This window comes from Stegodyphus dumicola, chromosome 6 (genome assembly GCF_044657685.1).
Source record: "Stegodyphus dumicola isolate Sdum_Otavi_A_Nest chromosome 6, ASM4465768v1".
NCBI classification, from domain to species: domain Eukaryota; kingdom Metazoa; phylum Arthropoda; class Arachnida; order Araneae; family Eresidae; genus Stegodyphus; species Stegodyphus dumicola.
In genome coordinates this window covers 209,275,377-209,290,072 of record NC_140773.1, presented here as the reverse complement: position 1 = coordinate 209,290,072, position 14,696 = coordinate 209,275,377, and the positions used below count along the sequence as shown (strand labels likewise).

General features: G+C 27.3%; 1 protein-coding gene across 4 annotated transcripts in view; it reads left to right on the top strand.

Moving 5' to 3' along the window:
* The window catches only part of Bmcp (uncoupling protein Bmcp mitochondrial), an 87,575-nt gene that overhangs the window by 62,417 nt on the left and 10,462 nt on the right, over positions 1–14,696 (top strand). For all 4 annotated transcript variants that reach the window (XM_035352731.2, XM_085819438.1, XM_035352730.2 and 1 more), the window contains exons 4-5: positions 9,106–9,200; positions 9,350–9,435. In XM_035352731.2, the coding sequence (XP_035208622.1) occupies positions 9,106–9,200; positions 9,350–9,435 (181 nt within the window). The remainder of the gene's footprint in view (positions 1–9,105; positions 9,201–9,349; positions 9,436–14,696) is intronic.

The following is a 14,696-nucleotide window of genomic DNA, read 5'->3' as shown; positions in this document are numbered from 1 at the left end:
CATAAAAGGTTACCAGCAAAGATATGCTGTTTGGTATCAGTTGTACCATTATTGCAGACTTTATCGTTTGCGCTGGCAAAATGGAAAAGTACTAAATTGTGTTTTCATTCTACATGAAGTGTTGTCTTTAATCATTCCAAATCTACGAACCTATAGAAATGCAGCAATATATTATGTGTGATAATTAATGTCCATAGCTTTTGATACAGATCTGTTCTTGAAATCGACAATTTTATTTAAAATCTACACCAATCTAAGGTTGCTTATTGCCTAATTTGAAATTTTATGTGGACATGTTTCTCTTTGTATTAAATTAAAATGGGCTGGCAGCAGTTATTTTGTCATAATTGTTTGTTCAGCAACTTGACTATAAACTAAAAATGTAACTAGAAATTTTATTCCTGTTGTATTGGTAATTTTATTTATGCTTTTGCAGAAGATGTATTATTTAAAGATTGAACAAAGTCCCTAGATTTTTTAATTTAATCTATTTTATTAGATGTAGTTTCATGAATTATTTTATACATGTAGTTTCGTGAATTATTTTATAATATATACGAGTTTAATTTCAACACATAAACTACTGAACTTCTGTGGTTTTCTGAAATTGACATTTTACAACATCTTAAAGTATTATTATAGTAGTTATTATTATCCTTTGTCTGAATAAGATGTACTTAAATTGCCTACTGATAAAAACTTACATTATGACACATATATTAGTAGTAGTAGGCAAAATTTTGAACGGTAATTAAAAAATTGTGCTTCTTCTTTAGTAACAATACTTCAGAAAAAAACAAAAATGTGTCAAATAATTTGTCGGGTAAACATTATTTATATTCTTCCTATTAAAAGTGATAGAAAGAACTTCATCCGTATTATTTTCATTAATGTTCATTTTTGTTTATATAATTTTTAAATATCCAAGCTGAAAGAACAAGGCTGCTAAATATAAGTAGCTTGATTTGGATGCATTATATGACAAACTGGCTGACTGAATGGAAATTTCATTTCTTTTTCAACCCACATTTATAATAAATATAAACCAATTTCTGTTGCGAGATAGGCATCCTTAAAGGCATTCTTTTTAAGACAGATTGCTTTCATTTGCTCTGCCATGACAAATTAGCTATCCAAGCTTTAAATATCCACATTTATAACATATATTAAATTTAATTTAAAAATTTCTCATATCTAAAATTGCACATGTTAATTCATTGTGTTTTTTAAATGTTTAATGTTTATATATTTTATAACTCGAGATATAATTGGAAAATGATTGTAATTCCTTGTATTTATAAATACATATTCTATTCAGATATTTGTTTATCAATTGAAGCCATCATGTTATATATAAAAAGGTGAATCTATACCATTGTTCACCTATGTAAAATTTTGTAAGCAACATTTGTGAATTTTTTCTTTTGGATTGCAATGGCAGTTGACAATGCTATACTGTTTGGCAACAAATCTTCTCTAAAGTGATATTATGAATGAGAAGCTATCAATATAATAAAAATGTTTTTTTCTATCGTCATTGTGTTGTTTAAAGGAGTTTTTTTTTAAGAGATAGTTTAAATTAAAATTCATTTGAAGATGAGAATTAGAATTGAAAATAATAATAATTAAAATATATAGTATGTTATTTCAGTAGGTAGGCATAAATAGGCTTGGAAAAAAAATTCATTTAGTGGTTTTTACAACCAAATTGCAGATAATGACCTAAATTCACAGAAACCTCATTCAGTAAAACATGCCTCAGTAAAAGCACTGTATATGGAAATACTAGTGTCCATGATAATAAGTAATTTATATTGGTGCAAGATGATTAGCATGTTATTAATCTTTATAATTTTTGTTTGCTTTACCTTATTCTTTAAATCCTTATTCATCAACACAGAATGAGCTAATAATATCGTTACATACTTCAGATATGCACTAGAATGTCTCAAAGTCTTTTAGATCATATTATTTAGATTCAAAATTTTGAATGTTATTTGAAAGGTTATTGTTCTGTATCCTTGATGATTTTATATTTTGCCTATTTTTTTCATGTTATAAAGTACTGATGTTTAAAATTTCATGTTTTAAATATTTTACTATAGTAGTTTTAATTTTTTTGAGGAAGGGTAGGAGTACATTTAAGTAATGATTTGTTTTCTGTTTAATTTATCTGAATATTTGTAATCAGTTTTTAATATGTTAAATTTTAATATGCAATAAAAATTTTTGACCATGTATATTAATTATTTTTTTCCTTAATATAAAATTTGTAATTATGAATCTGTTCCTATTGTTTAAGTTTTCCTATTGTTTTTTTTCAAATTTTAACTTGAAACTTTCAATATTTTGTATAGCTACTTTCATGTATGAATTAAACCATTTGGTATTTAATAATAAATTTACTTATTCTGTATTTTATTTATTTAAGATTAAAAAAATTCAATTTTTAATGTTTTTCTTCATAAAAAAATAGTTAGTTTAAATTACTATATATTTCTCATGCAGAAAAGCACTGTATCACAGTTTGCTTGTATATTCACTGATTTTGCATTTTGTTGAATGAAAAACGAATTTTTTAAATTCTGTAAATTTGCAGTACATTTTCATGCTTTTGCATTTTAAAGAAAACAGTATCATCCATCGCCTTTGAATTAAAAAACAAAGTGCCTTTTTTTTAAGTAATTTTTCTTTGTGTATTTTCCCTTAAGTCACTCTTTTTATATTTAGTTAAAAGGAAAATTGCATACAAATACCTGGCATTTCTGTTTGGAGTAGCACTTCTGGAACATTTTGCATGTGTACATACTGATGTCTTTGTGCAAACGTATGAGAAATCCTCTTTTTTTTTACAATGTATTAAATTCAAATAAAAATAAAATTTTGGCAGATGATTTCCACATTTTGAATGATTTCATTCTTTAGTATATTTGAATGCATGCCTTTGCTAGAATTGATGGATTTTATTTGAACTTTTTAATTAGATCATTTTTAATATGCACTAAACCAAGTACCACTTTACCATTCATTTGCTGTATATTATGTGCATTACTATTTTTTTACTTTTGTATATATAAAATATAAATTTTTAAATTATATTGCTCTTGTGCATAATATATGTATGTAAATTTTATAAAATTAAATTTTAAATTCATATATTCTGCATTTGAATGGCTATGTGTATGCTACTTATTATAAACAAAGTGAAATATATAGTGCATTAAAATATATTTTCTAAAAAGTAATTGCAAATTTCTAAAAGTGCATGTAATTGCAGCACATGAATATGTATTCATGCAGTGTTTGGGTTTTTACTAATAATTTTATATGTTAATAATACAATACATAAACCACCAAAGGCTCCTATTTTTTGCATTTTGATTACCTCCTAGTGCTATCTTATATCTGCTAGGTTAGGTCTTCACATGCGGTCGTGGTACTGTTTGCCGTGTGTAACCTGATCTTGGAGAAAATGTCCAGTTAAGTGCAAACATCAACATTTTTCTCATAATTTTGTGATAGGGTAATTCACTGATTTTTCAAATATAAGATTAAGTTAAATATTTGAAAAAAAATTATTAAAGAATTAGTAATTTATGTTTTCTCATTTTATGTTATATAAAACTTATATGTGCCAATTCTGTCTATAGTAGTTTCCATTTACCAAGTATTTTGATGTAAGACATGAAGATATAAATTGAGTTGTTGGACCTAGGCTGGAATTGAACCACCAGCCTGCAATGGCTGCCTTAATAACTCTAATCAGTAGACTGTATGCTGTGATTTTTTTCTCCATTAAGGGATCTTATTTTATTTTTCTTATATAGATTACTGACAGCTTGGTATAATTAAAAGAAACCACCCAAAAACTTTTGTTTGACAAATTTTACCCTTTAAATGATAAAGAGCAGATTCATGATTTAGTGTCTAAACTATCATTAGTAAAATATTTTTCAAATGTAAATATATCAAAATGTACAAACATATAATGAATTAAATACAGTTCTGTGATCTTCAAAAATAATATTTTATAAATTTCTTTCATAAAAACATTAAATTATTTACCTTTTAACTAGTTGAAGGCTATTTTACTGTGATAATTTAACATTCTGTAACTGGTTGTAATATTGTCTGAAATTTGTAATAAAAAATTTTCTATTTTTTATGTAATTTCTAAATTTTGATAAAATTGAATAAACCACTGTATTATAATGATATAGTTTAGAACTGTCAGATTTAAATATATTTTTTGCTAACAGTTTATAATTATTTAAAAATTAAAAGCCTGTGCTTAGGCTGCTATAATTGATAATTGCATTCTCTTTCAGTTCAGTTATATATTTACATGCACACACATGCAAGTTGCTTTAAAATACTGGGAAAAAATGTTAAGGGTTGGTTGAACACCCAAATGAAGCACAAGATCAGCGAATATATAAATCACTATAGCTTTTGCAATCTTATGATTAGAAATATTAATATGCTGTTGCTTGAAGGTTGTTGGTTCATTAAAATGGAAAGATTTAATTTCTTAATGCTCAAAATGTCCTGTTTGAAGGCTAAAATTAACATCTAGTATAAGTGGGTTTTCTTTTAAAATGTGGGTTTCTTATAAGAGCTTTTAAATTTCATTTAAATAAACTGTGTTAGTATTTTATGGGAATCATCAAAATATTAAAACATTGTAGTTTGTGATACAATTAAATTTTTTTTTTTTTTTTTTTGTAATTTGTGCATAAAATGTGAATGTATGTTTTTTGTGATTGAGTTAATTAGACCTAATTGTTAATGAGGTTTAGTAGATTGCTGCTTAATAAACCTAGCTGCTTGATCTTTTCTCTTGTTTTTAAAAATGGAGGAGATAACGAGTATATAGTTTGTTCAAAAATATTTTCTTTGCAACAATAGATAATAATGTTTTTTCCATAAATTTAATATACCACTTCATGAGTCTTAAATGTCAGTATTATTGTGTTATGATAAGTAAAGCATTAAAAATGTAATTACTCTAAGAGATTTTTTCATAATATTTGCATACAATAAACATATCTATGAATTTTGAGACACGTTAAAAAATTTAGATGAGAGTATAGAATTGTAGAAATAGATTTCTCAGCTACTATAAAACTGTGATTTTGTCCTGTATTCCCAAGCTAGCAAATGAAGGAATTTTTTTAAATGTAAATAGCTGAAGAAAGGAAATTTTTATTATAATTAGGATAATATTGTTTCACCTGGAAATTTCTGTGGTTTTTCAAATCAATCAAATCTGTGGTTTTTCTTATGTTTTTGTACATTTTCTTCTAATTATATTACTACTGATGGAGGAAAGAGCTTGATTGAAGCAGATATGTAAATGTGTAATAATTTTTTCTGCTCATGTTGCATAATTCTAGCATGTGTTGTGGTATAATTTTTTTTTTCAGTGCATTGCTAAGAATGGAGAACCCCAAAGTTAATTTTTGTCATGTCATGTTCTTTTATCAACGGGAGAAAATGGTCAAACTGCTTATAAAATTTGTGCTGATATGAACAAAGTGATGTTTCTTATTGCACTGTTTAAATGTGGTTTGAGAAGTAAAGGGGGGAGGATTTCAGTCTTGAAAATGATTCCTGTTTTGGACAACTATCTTTTCTAAAGAAAAATCTATTTAGGAGGGGAAAAAAAAAAAAAAAAAAAAAAAAACTGTTTCTAAAAGTCCACATTATACTATTCAGCAGACAGACTACATATTCCAAAATGTATAGTATATGATCATTTGAAGAAGATTGGATGTGTAAGTGGTTACAATGTATAGATACCTCGTACTTTAATGTAACAGAATGTGCTTGCTCGAATTTCAGCATTTGATTCTTTGTTGAAATGAAATAAACAAGCTCCTTTTTTGAAATGGCTTATTAAGGATGAGAAGTGGATGCTGTATAATTATCTTCTTAAAAAAAAAAAAAAAAAAAAAAAAAAAAAAACTGTATGAGCCAACTGTATTGCTTTCTTTGTAACATTGAAATGGGAGCTGCATCCCCAAAAAATAATACTTTATGTATGGTAGGACTACAAAGAAATTGTATATTAAGAAATGTTGTCACCAAATCAGAAAATAAATTTAAAAAAGGATACTTTCCCAAATGGCAGTTATGCATAAATCAAAGGAAAACTGACCACTTGTTGAGGTGTCTTCTATAATGACAATGCTTAGCCCCACATTTTGATGAATGTCAAAGACTTAATGAATATGGCTGGGATGCTTTGTATCACCACCCCATATTCACTAGATTTTCACCTTTTGGATTTTAATCTCTTTAGGTCACTTCAAAATTCTTTGAATGGTCTGGAGTTCATTTCTTTGGAGACTGTGAAACAGCACCTCAGTAGCATTGTTATGAATAAATCTAATAACTTTTTTAAAACAGAATTTTCTAGCTGCTGGAGAGATGGAAAATAGTCATAGAACAAAATGTTGCTTTTTTTTTTTTTTTATGTTTTTGTACTGCTTCAGTTGTATTATCAAAATACTGCAGAACTTAATTCTACTTACCATATGGTATTTCTATTAATAGAAAGGTCAGTGATACAAAATTTTGGATTATATTTTATTAGGCATACTTTGGCCATGTAAAAAAGCTGTTTTTTCTAAATTTGTATCAGCATAATCAAATGTTTGCCATTTGAGATTTTTTTATTAAAAATTGTACTTTATTGACCAATTGAATAACATGTAATTGCTTTGAGGAATGGCAAAAAGTCAGAGAACAAAATGGTGTTCATTTGACTCAGTGAAATTTTCTTATGTTTTTGTACACTTTCATTTGCACTTATAAGAAACTATAGAACTTTCCAGATGACTCAGTATTTAAATGAATTTAAAATTTGATAACATTAGATTAACATTATCTTATTCTTGCTGAGACATTTTGGTTTTTCGTAACATTTATGTGCAAAAGTTCTTTAGTTATTCAATCTAAACTTTTGTGTTAAGGAAAATGATGATTAAAAACAGTGTGTTGTAGCATGTCTTTTCTCAAAAGTATGTATATTTACTATTATTACCACACTGTATAATACATAGGTGATATAAAAGACTACATGTGATGAGACATTCATTGAACTTTGTTGCCATTATTAATACTCTCTCAGTATTGATATTTTAAGTGATAGGAGTTTCTTCAAGGACACTAATATTGTGAATTGTATATTGTGCACTAACACACTAATATTGTGCACTAACAGAATATTGAGTTTACTATAAAAGAAAAATTCTTGCATGGTATGCATTCTGTTTTAATATATATTTTCATGTTTTTTTATAAGATTTTGTGCAAAAGCACTTTATAATATGCTCTGAATTTTCTTCAATTTTAATGCATCGCTATCTGGGAAAAATGTATATGAATTTATTCATAATCTCTTGTGATTGATCAATTTTCAAAACATGTTAATACTGCTGATTATCTTAATTTCACTTTTCCCACATTCTGCATTTAAACTTCTCCTTTTGTAGTAATTGGCATTAATTGAGTTTTGATCTATGACATAAATTTCTGCATTTAACATTTTTATTTTTACAAGCAATCAGATTACTATATAATTTAGCCTTTGTGTTATTGTGAATATTTATTAAATAAAATTCTTTATTAATGAATTTCATTGCTTTTGAAATGACTAATACATTTTCCTTAAAAGCTGATATGTGGGGGTATGGTGTGCTGCTTGTTACTTATAATTTCTAGAATTGCTTCATGTGATAAAAGCAAAGTCTTCTGCTTGTGCTTATGTGAATTTTTATTAATGTACGTATTAAAAAGGTGCTTTAATACTTTAGTTTTGATTACCTAAAAATTAAGTCTTTTGAATATTTTGTGAAATAATCCGAGTTATTGGATTAATTGAGGTTTTAAAACATTAACAGTCAAATTTGATGGAGATGTAATTAGTTTTGTATTTTTGAAGACATAAATGAGTTTTTTTTTTTAAAGGTGGAATGAAATAAGTTTTTTTTTTTTTAAGTGAAAATAATAAATACTGAGAAAACAATAACAGCTCTCCATCAATATTTTAAAAAATAATAAATAAAAAATCCATGTTTCTTTATTTTCAAGTCTCAAAAAGTAAATGTTCAGTTTTTAAATATAATAAATTAGAATAACTTAATTGATGAGTAAATATAAAATATAAATAAATTTTATAATTCAAGTAATATATGTATACATTTATATTGAAATTTCTTTAAATACTTAAAGGTCTCAATTGCCTGTGTTTAAATTACTTTACGGATTTATTAAGTATAATTTGAAATATGTTTTTTATTAAAGATATTAAATGTAGTTCGATAAATTTATTTGAGATATAAATGCATTTTAGTTAATATAAAAATTGTCCATATTTGAAAATGAACAGATTATAAACTTTTAACCTGAATTCAGAAGAATTTGGTTCCCCCCCTTTTGCAAGTTTATTTCATACTTCAAAATGTAAAAAAGGAAAATTTTAATGAATTAGAAATTTTTTATATTTTTACTTGATATTTAATCTTTTATTTAATTTTTTAGGGGGAGGTAATGAAATTAATTAATTTTGTGCTTATTTAACTTTTAATCAAGTAGTTTAATTAGAAGTTTCTCCCATGCATTTAATTAATTAAATTAATAAAATATAGACTAAAAGTAGAGAACAAAATATGTCCTATTTTATGTAAACCATCAGTAAATTTAAGATGTAATAATAACTTAAAAATTATAATAAAATTTCAGGTAATATTTAAGTTATAAATTTCTTGTGTAAAAGTAAGCTTGGTATGAGCCTGTTATGAGAGTTACTTTTGATCCATCTAATCAAAAGCACTAAAGAAGTATTTGGCTTTCATTTTTCATGTGTGATTATGCAATATTGCTAATATTGGAATAAAATTCTTAAAGCTGTAGAATTATTCATTGATATAAATATTAAAAATCTTGTTATTGATGTCAAATCATTTTGGAACTCTTGTTAAAATGATTATAAACAAACTTTGTTCTTAAAGTTGATTTGTAGATGTAAATATTTTAACATATGATTTTTTAAATTAAGGTTTTGGAATTTATATTAAGATTTTTATATTTTTCTTGCAGGATAAAGCCAGCTCTTTTGAGGCAAGCTACTTATGGAACAATAAAGATTGGCATTTATTACTCTTTAAAAAACTTAATAATAAAACATCCACATGGTAATTAATTTGAATTATTTTGCCTAATATCTGGATATTTAAAATATGTATAATAATTATTATCTATATATAATAATTATTTTAGTAATAATAGATTCTAAAACTAATTTCTTAGTCTCTCAAAATAATGTTGCCTTTAATTTTCCTAGATGAGACTTTATTCAAGAGTGTTCTATGTGGCATTTCAGCTGGAGTTATAGCATCATCTATTGCTAATCCTACAGATGTACTTAAGGTATAAATTTATCATGTGTTTTTAAATGTCGCATAAAAATCTTTTAAAATTAGATATTTAAAAAATTTTTTGTTATATTGTTTCGATTAAAAAACTACATTGGACATTAAATAAAAGCTAAAATCTAATTTTCATTTTTTGAGAGCATTCATTTTTATCCTTGAATGAAAAATTGTCAAAGAAAAGTTTTCATTATAAAAACAGAAACAGCTTCAGGATTCTTTTCCTACTTAATTCATTTTATATATTTTATTTAATGTATATTCATTTTAGTTTCTGTTTAAATTAATTAGTAATAGCACTGCAAAAAACTAAATCACAACAAATTTATAAATAGGTAACATAAACAGAGGATTTAAAAAATTATAGATCACACTTTTTATTATTGCTAACAAATTTTTATTTTTTAAAAATTTTAATAGAAAAGTTATGATCATGAAAATATATTATAAAATTATTTTCTTAAAAATATTTCTGAAATTAATTAATTGGTTCATAGAAAAATTAAAACGAAGTTTGTGGAGGCATAAGGAATTGAAAACGGTATAATAGTGTAAAGCATTTAAAATGTAACCCTGAACTTTTTATAATAGCTGTATGCTTTACTGGAATGAAATATCTTTTTTAATTAAGAATTTTTTTTATCATTAAATTTTATTATTTTATAGTAAACTGAAGAATAATAGGGTTTTTGGTTTATAAGAATTATTTGATTTAAACTTTTTGACCAGTAAGATTTTTTTTTTTTTTTTTTTTTAATGGAGAGATTAATCTTAAAATGAATTTCTAATTGTCAAGTAATTCTTATATCAGTATATAAAAGTAGAAATTTGACAGTTATTAAAATAATACTAATTTTAATTAAAAATAAAATTAATGCATAATTTTTCATCAGTGTACTCATTATTTTTGCTGTTGTCTGATTTTGACTTTGGAAATGTAATAAATTAGGTATATACGTAAGATAGTAATCTAACTTTAATTTGTCATGTGTTTTTAATGTGTTATTGATACTTTCACCTTTCTATCCAAAAAATAGTAAAGTGCTTATAATAAATTTTCCTGAAACACGTCATTTTGCAATTAATCTCTGTTGTCTGAGTTTTATGCGATGCGAGTGACATATACTTTTACAGGGTATGGCAGAAAGAACTACGCAATTTGGGAGGGTCATAACTATGCTTCGGTTGGGGGTACAATGATTGGGAGCATATTGTCAAACAGTGAGTTTTGTTTTATTTTAGATTATAACATAACTTGATCAGGAGAAATTGTGCTTTCATTGTACAGCAGCTTATTCATAATGACAGATCTTCATCAGTATGCCTTCTGCAACCACTTTATGCCCCATTCATAAAAACTGTTCCAAATGGGGGAAAAAAAAATTAACTGTTTGGTGTCTTACTTTAAAACTTTTGAAGTAGGCTATACAACAAAGAGTTGCCGCCAACGTAACTGTCAGAATCCTGGATAACTAACAACTATAGTATAAACAATCTAGTATAAACAATTCATAAACAATGAAGGTCACAACTTAAGTGATATTTTGTTTGAAGGAAGGGGAAAAAAATACATTTTCATACCTGCCAACTTTTACGAATTTTTCGTAGTTTTTACGAAAATGCGTTTGTCTGTACGATTTTATGATCGTAATCCATTTTTTTACAGTTTTTTCCCTTTTTCAAGTGTTTTTAGTGATTTTTGTCGAAATTTTAGAATTTTTCGCCAATTGCATCGTGTTTTATCGACAACTACCGACTACTTTGAATCCAGTAACCTGCGGTTTCTCCCAACTTGCCGCTTAACCAGCCAATCCAATGCACTGAACTTGTTTCTCCCACGCTTTTCTTTGTGGGCGCCAGATTATTTTTTTCGCATTCGCTTCAGCAGCAAGGGAATTACTCAGCTCGGACTCAGCAAGCATGGATTGTCGCATTCTTCTTTTCTTTTCTTTTCTTTTCTTTTTTTTTTTTGCACGTCCTACAAATTTTCTTAATACGTCGTTGTTATGAAATGAGTTCAAATAAACCGTATTCTCAGTATTTTCGGCCTGCCTAAAAAGCCGAATTTCCAACAATTAAAGAATCCTTCAAAGGAAATAACTATGCATTTTGCAACGTGTGCATGTGTGACTTCATAATAAGTCACGGTGGAAGAAGCAACATTGTGAAGCATGTTAAGTCTAAAAACCTAAAGAAAACCTAAAGAATTTCCAAGAACTGTGCTCTGGTGAAATGAGAAAAATTCTGAAACATGTATGCACAAGATGGTTATCCTTAGGCAGAGCGCTAGGAAGGTTTATTGAACAGTGGGATGCATTGCTAAAATATTTCCACGAAGAGACCAAAACGAAACCACAGATCCCATCAAATTTGTCAGCATATAAGATTCCAAAAACCAACTTTGCTTCTAATCAAAATGCTTTAAAAGGGAAAAGCCAACACACAGAATCAAACGCTTTAAAAAGAAAATGCTTAGAAGACTCCTCAAAGGTCAACTTTGTTAAAGAAGTTGAAGGGAAGAAGAAACAGTCTTCTATTAGCCGGGAGGAAAGGATTTTCTATCTTCTTTCTTTGGATTTGAACAAAGCATATTGTAGTTTTGTGTTAAGTACCATTAAGATTTTTGTAAATACCCTTCTACAATCAGCTTTGCCAAAATCTCCCCTGCTTATCCAAATTCTTAATGATCTTTTGAAACAACTTTATACTAAGTTTGTAAAACCATCCGTTGTGAAAAACAGTGTGTTGATTTGTGTTGCCTATAATAGTTTGGCAAATCAAAAGGATGACAATGATCTTATAATTGGAAATCAAACCAGGGAACTTGTAAATTCTTTGAAAGATCATGAGAAAAAAAGAAATTTTTCAATGTGTTAGAAAGTACTTTTCCTCAGCCTGTGATTACATTGTAAGGAAGTTTCCTTTGCAAAATGAAGTTCTTTTAAATGCTGAAGTGGCAAATTTGAAACAAATTGAAAATTCATCTTTTGAAAAGATTCGTTTTTTTATTGATAAATTTCTATTTTTGTTAACAATTAAAGGAAATGAATGCTTTAGATGAACTACAGAACCAATTTTTTGCTGCACAATTGGAAGACTTTGCCAGTTCTGGAGAAGATAGACTTGATGTCCTCGTTGGTACCTTAAAAAGAATAAAAAGAGCTGATGGAACACCAAAATATGATAGACTAGCAAGAGTTTTATGTGCTGTTCTCGTAATTCCACACAGTAATGCTGAGTGCGAGAGAGTCTTCAGTGTTGTGAAAAAAAAACAAAATGTTTCGTTCTTCAATTTCACCAAAAACTCTAGAAAATATTTTAATTGCTAAATGTTATGAGGAAACTAATTGTTATGGCAGGAAATTTTCCAAAGAATTTTTGGCTAAAGCCAAAAAATGCACTCTAAATTCATTGCAATAATTTTTTTGTGTAACATTAAGTTCTTGTTTTATGTTTCCTAATAATTTTTTTAGTTACTACTTAATTGAGATTTACTAATGTAAGTACAATTTTCTTTTTTCTATTTGTATAAATTAATTTTTTAATATCAAAACATGATATTAATTCTTCATGTTCTTCTGAATTTTGGAGAAATCTTCTGAATTTTTATCTTTAGAGGTTGGCAGGTATGCATTGGTGTAAAATTGCATTATGTATACTTTCAAAGAATAAAAAGAAAAACTGGATTTTATTAGCTTCTGAAATTTGAATCTTCTACTTTGCATAACAGTAAAAATGAAGGTAAAGGCTTTCACAGAATGTAAATGTTACCTTTGTCAAAAGTCACCATTGAAGGTGGTTTTGGTGTGGTCACCACAAAGACAGCGGTTACTCCAGTAGAGTTAGATAAAGAGTACTATTTGTTAGGAAATAAAACTGCACAGTTGATAGAGCAAATTAGGAAACGACCAGTTCTCTTGAATGTTGTGGAGACTCATAGTCAGGCGCATGCGCGCAGGAGTTTAGAGAGAGTGAGTGCAGAAGACTTGGATTCCAGATCAGAAGAAGAGAAAGAAATAAAAATTGAAATAGTTGTGAATAATGAGCTTTTGGAAGAAAGGAAGTTAACTAGTAATACAGAGGAGGCCATTAAAATTTCAGACATCAGTTTAGAAGAAAGGTCTATATTTGAGGATGTTTCGCCAGCAGAATTCTCAGAAGCACAAGCAACTGAAACTCATGATAATGTTCAACACCAAATAAAATTTATTATATCACATACTGAAGGAGCACAAGATCTGCAGAATTCAATATTAAAAAAACCACTTCTATCAAGACGTTTTCTTCTGAGAAATTGCCTCCAAATAGCCTTGCTCTAAAAGTGATGTTCAATTATAATGCTGAATCAAATACATATGCTATATGGTGTGCAATGTATAAGGAGACATTACCAGCCATTGGCGAGTTTTCTTTGGGTGAACTGACAAAACATAAAGTCAGGAAAAAGAAATTGGGACCTTAACTAAAAAATATAGTTGAAATGTATTTTGCTTTTGCTGATCAAACACCTTACCCAATAGTATTCAAATAAAAACTTTAATAAACAGGTTGTAACAAAGTGATACTGTGCTCTTTTGTTGAGAATTTAAAGTAACTTCATCATTCTTAATCTATTATTTACCCATTAACCGCCAAAACTACAAGGAATGTTTCTTTTCTCATGAAAATAATAACAAATATTAAATTAAGCAATTTATAACATAAATTTACATTGAAAATTTAAAAAAAATGCTCTTGTGGAAAAAGCGAGTGTTGCGTTCGCGCAACGTCAGCGGAATAAGACTGGATGTTTAGTGAGTAGGATTGTACTCATGTGATGTTTCTTTTGAGTGGAGCGCAGGATTACTTTTTAGCTGTATAATGTTTTATAAATCTACAAATCACTTTACTTGTAATTAATTTAATTTTAAAATATACATTGTATTTCTTTTACAAATATAGATTATTTCAACTGAAAGTTTCAAGCATAAAAAGCTTGATTACAATCATGATGTGAAGCTACATTACATACTTTGCATCTCTAAACAGTCTGGCTATGGTACTCTTTACAACAAAGTCTTTTGTTATCAATGAAGTTTACGATAAAATGTCTACCATCTCCATGCAATGGTTTTTGAATGCTGAATTTACTAGGTCTTCCGTTGCTGATCTATTTCTGGCTAATTCTACACTCTCAATAGGAGTTTGCAAAAGGAATAATGCATTCTCATGTCTGAAATCTAAAAGAGACTTTATATTTCCAGTAGTAAAAAGTGGTGA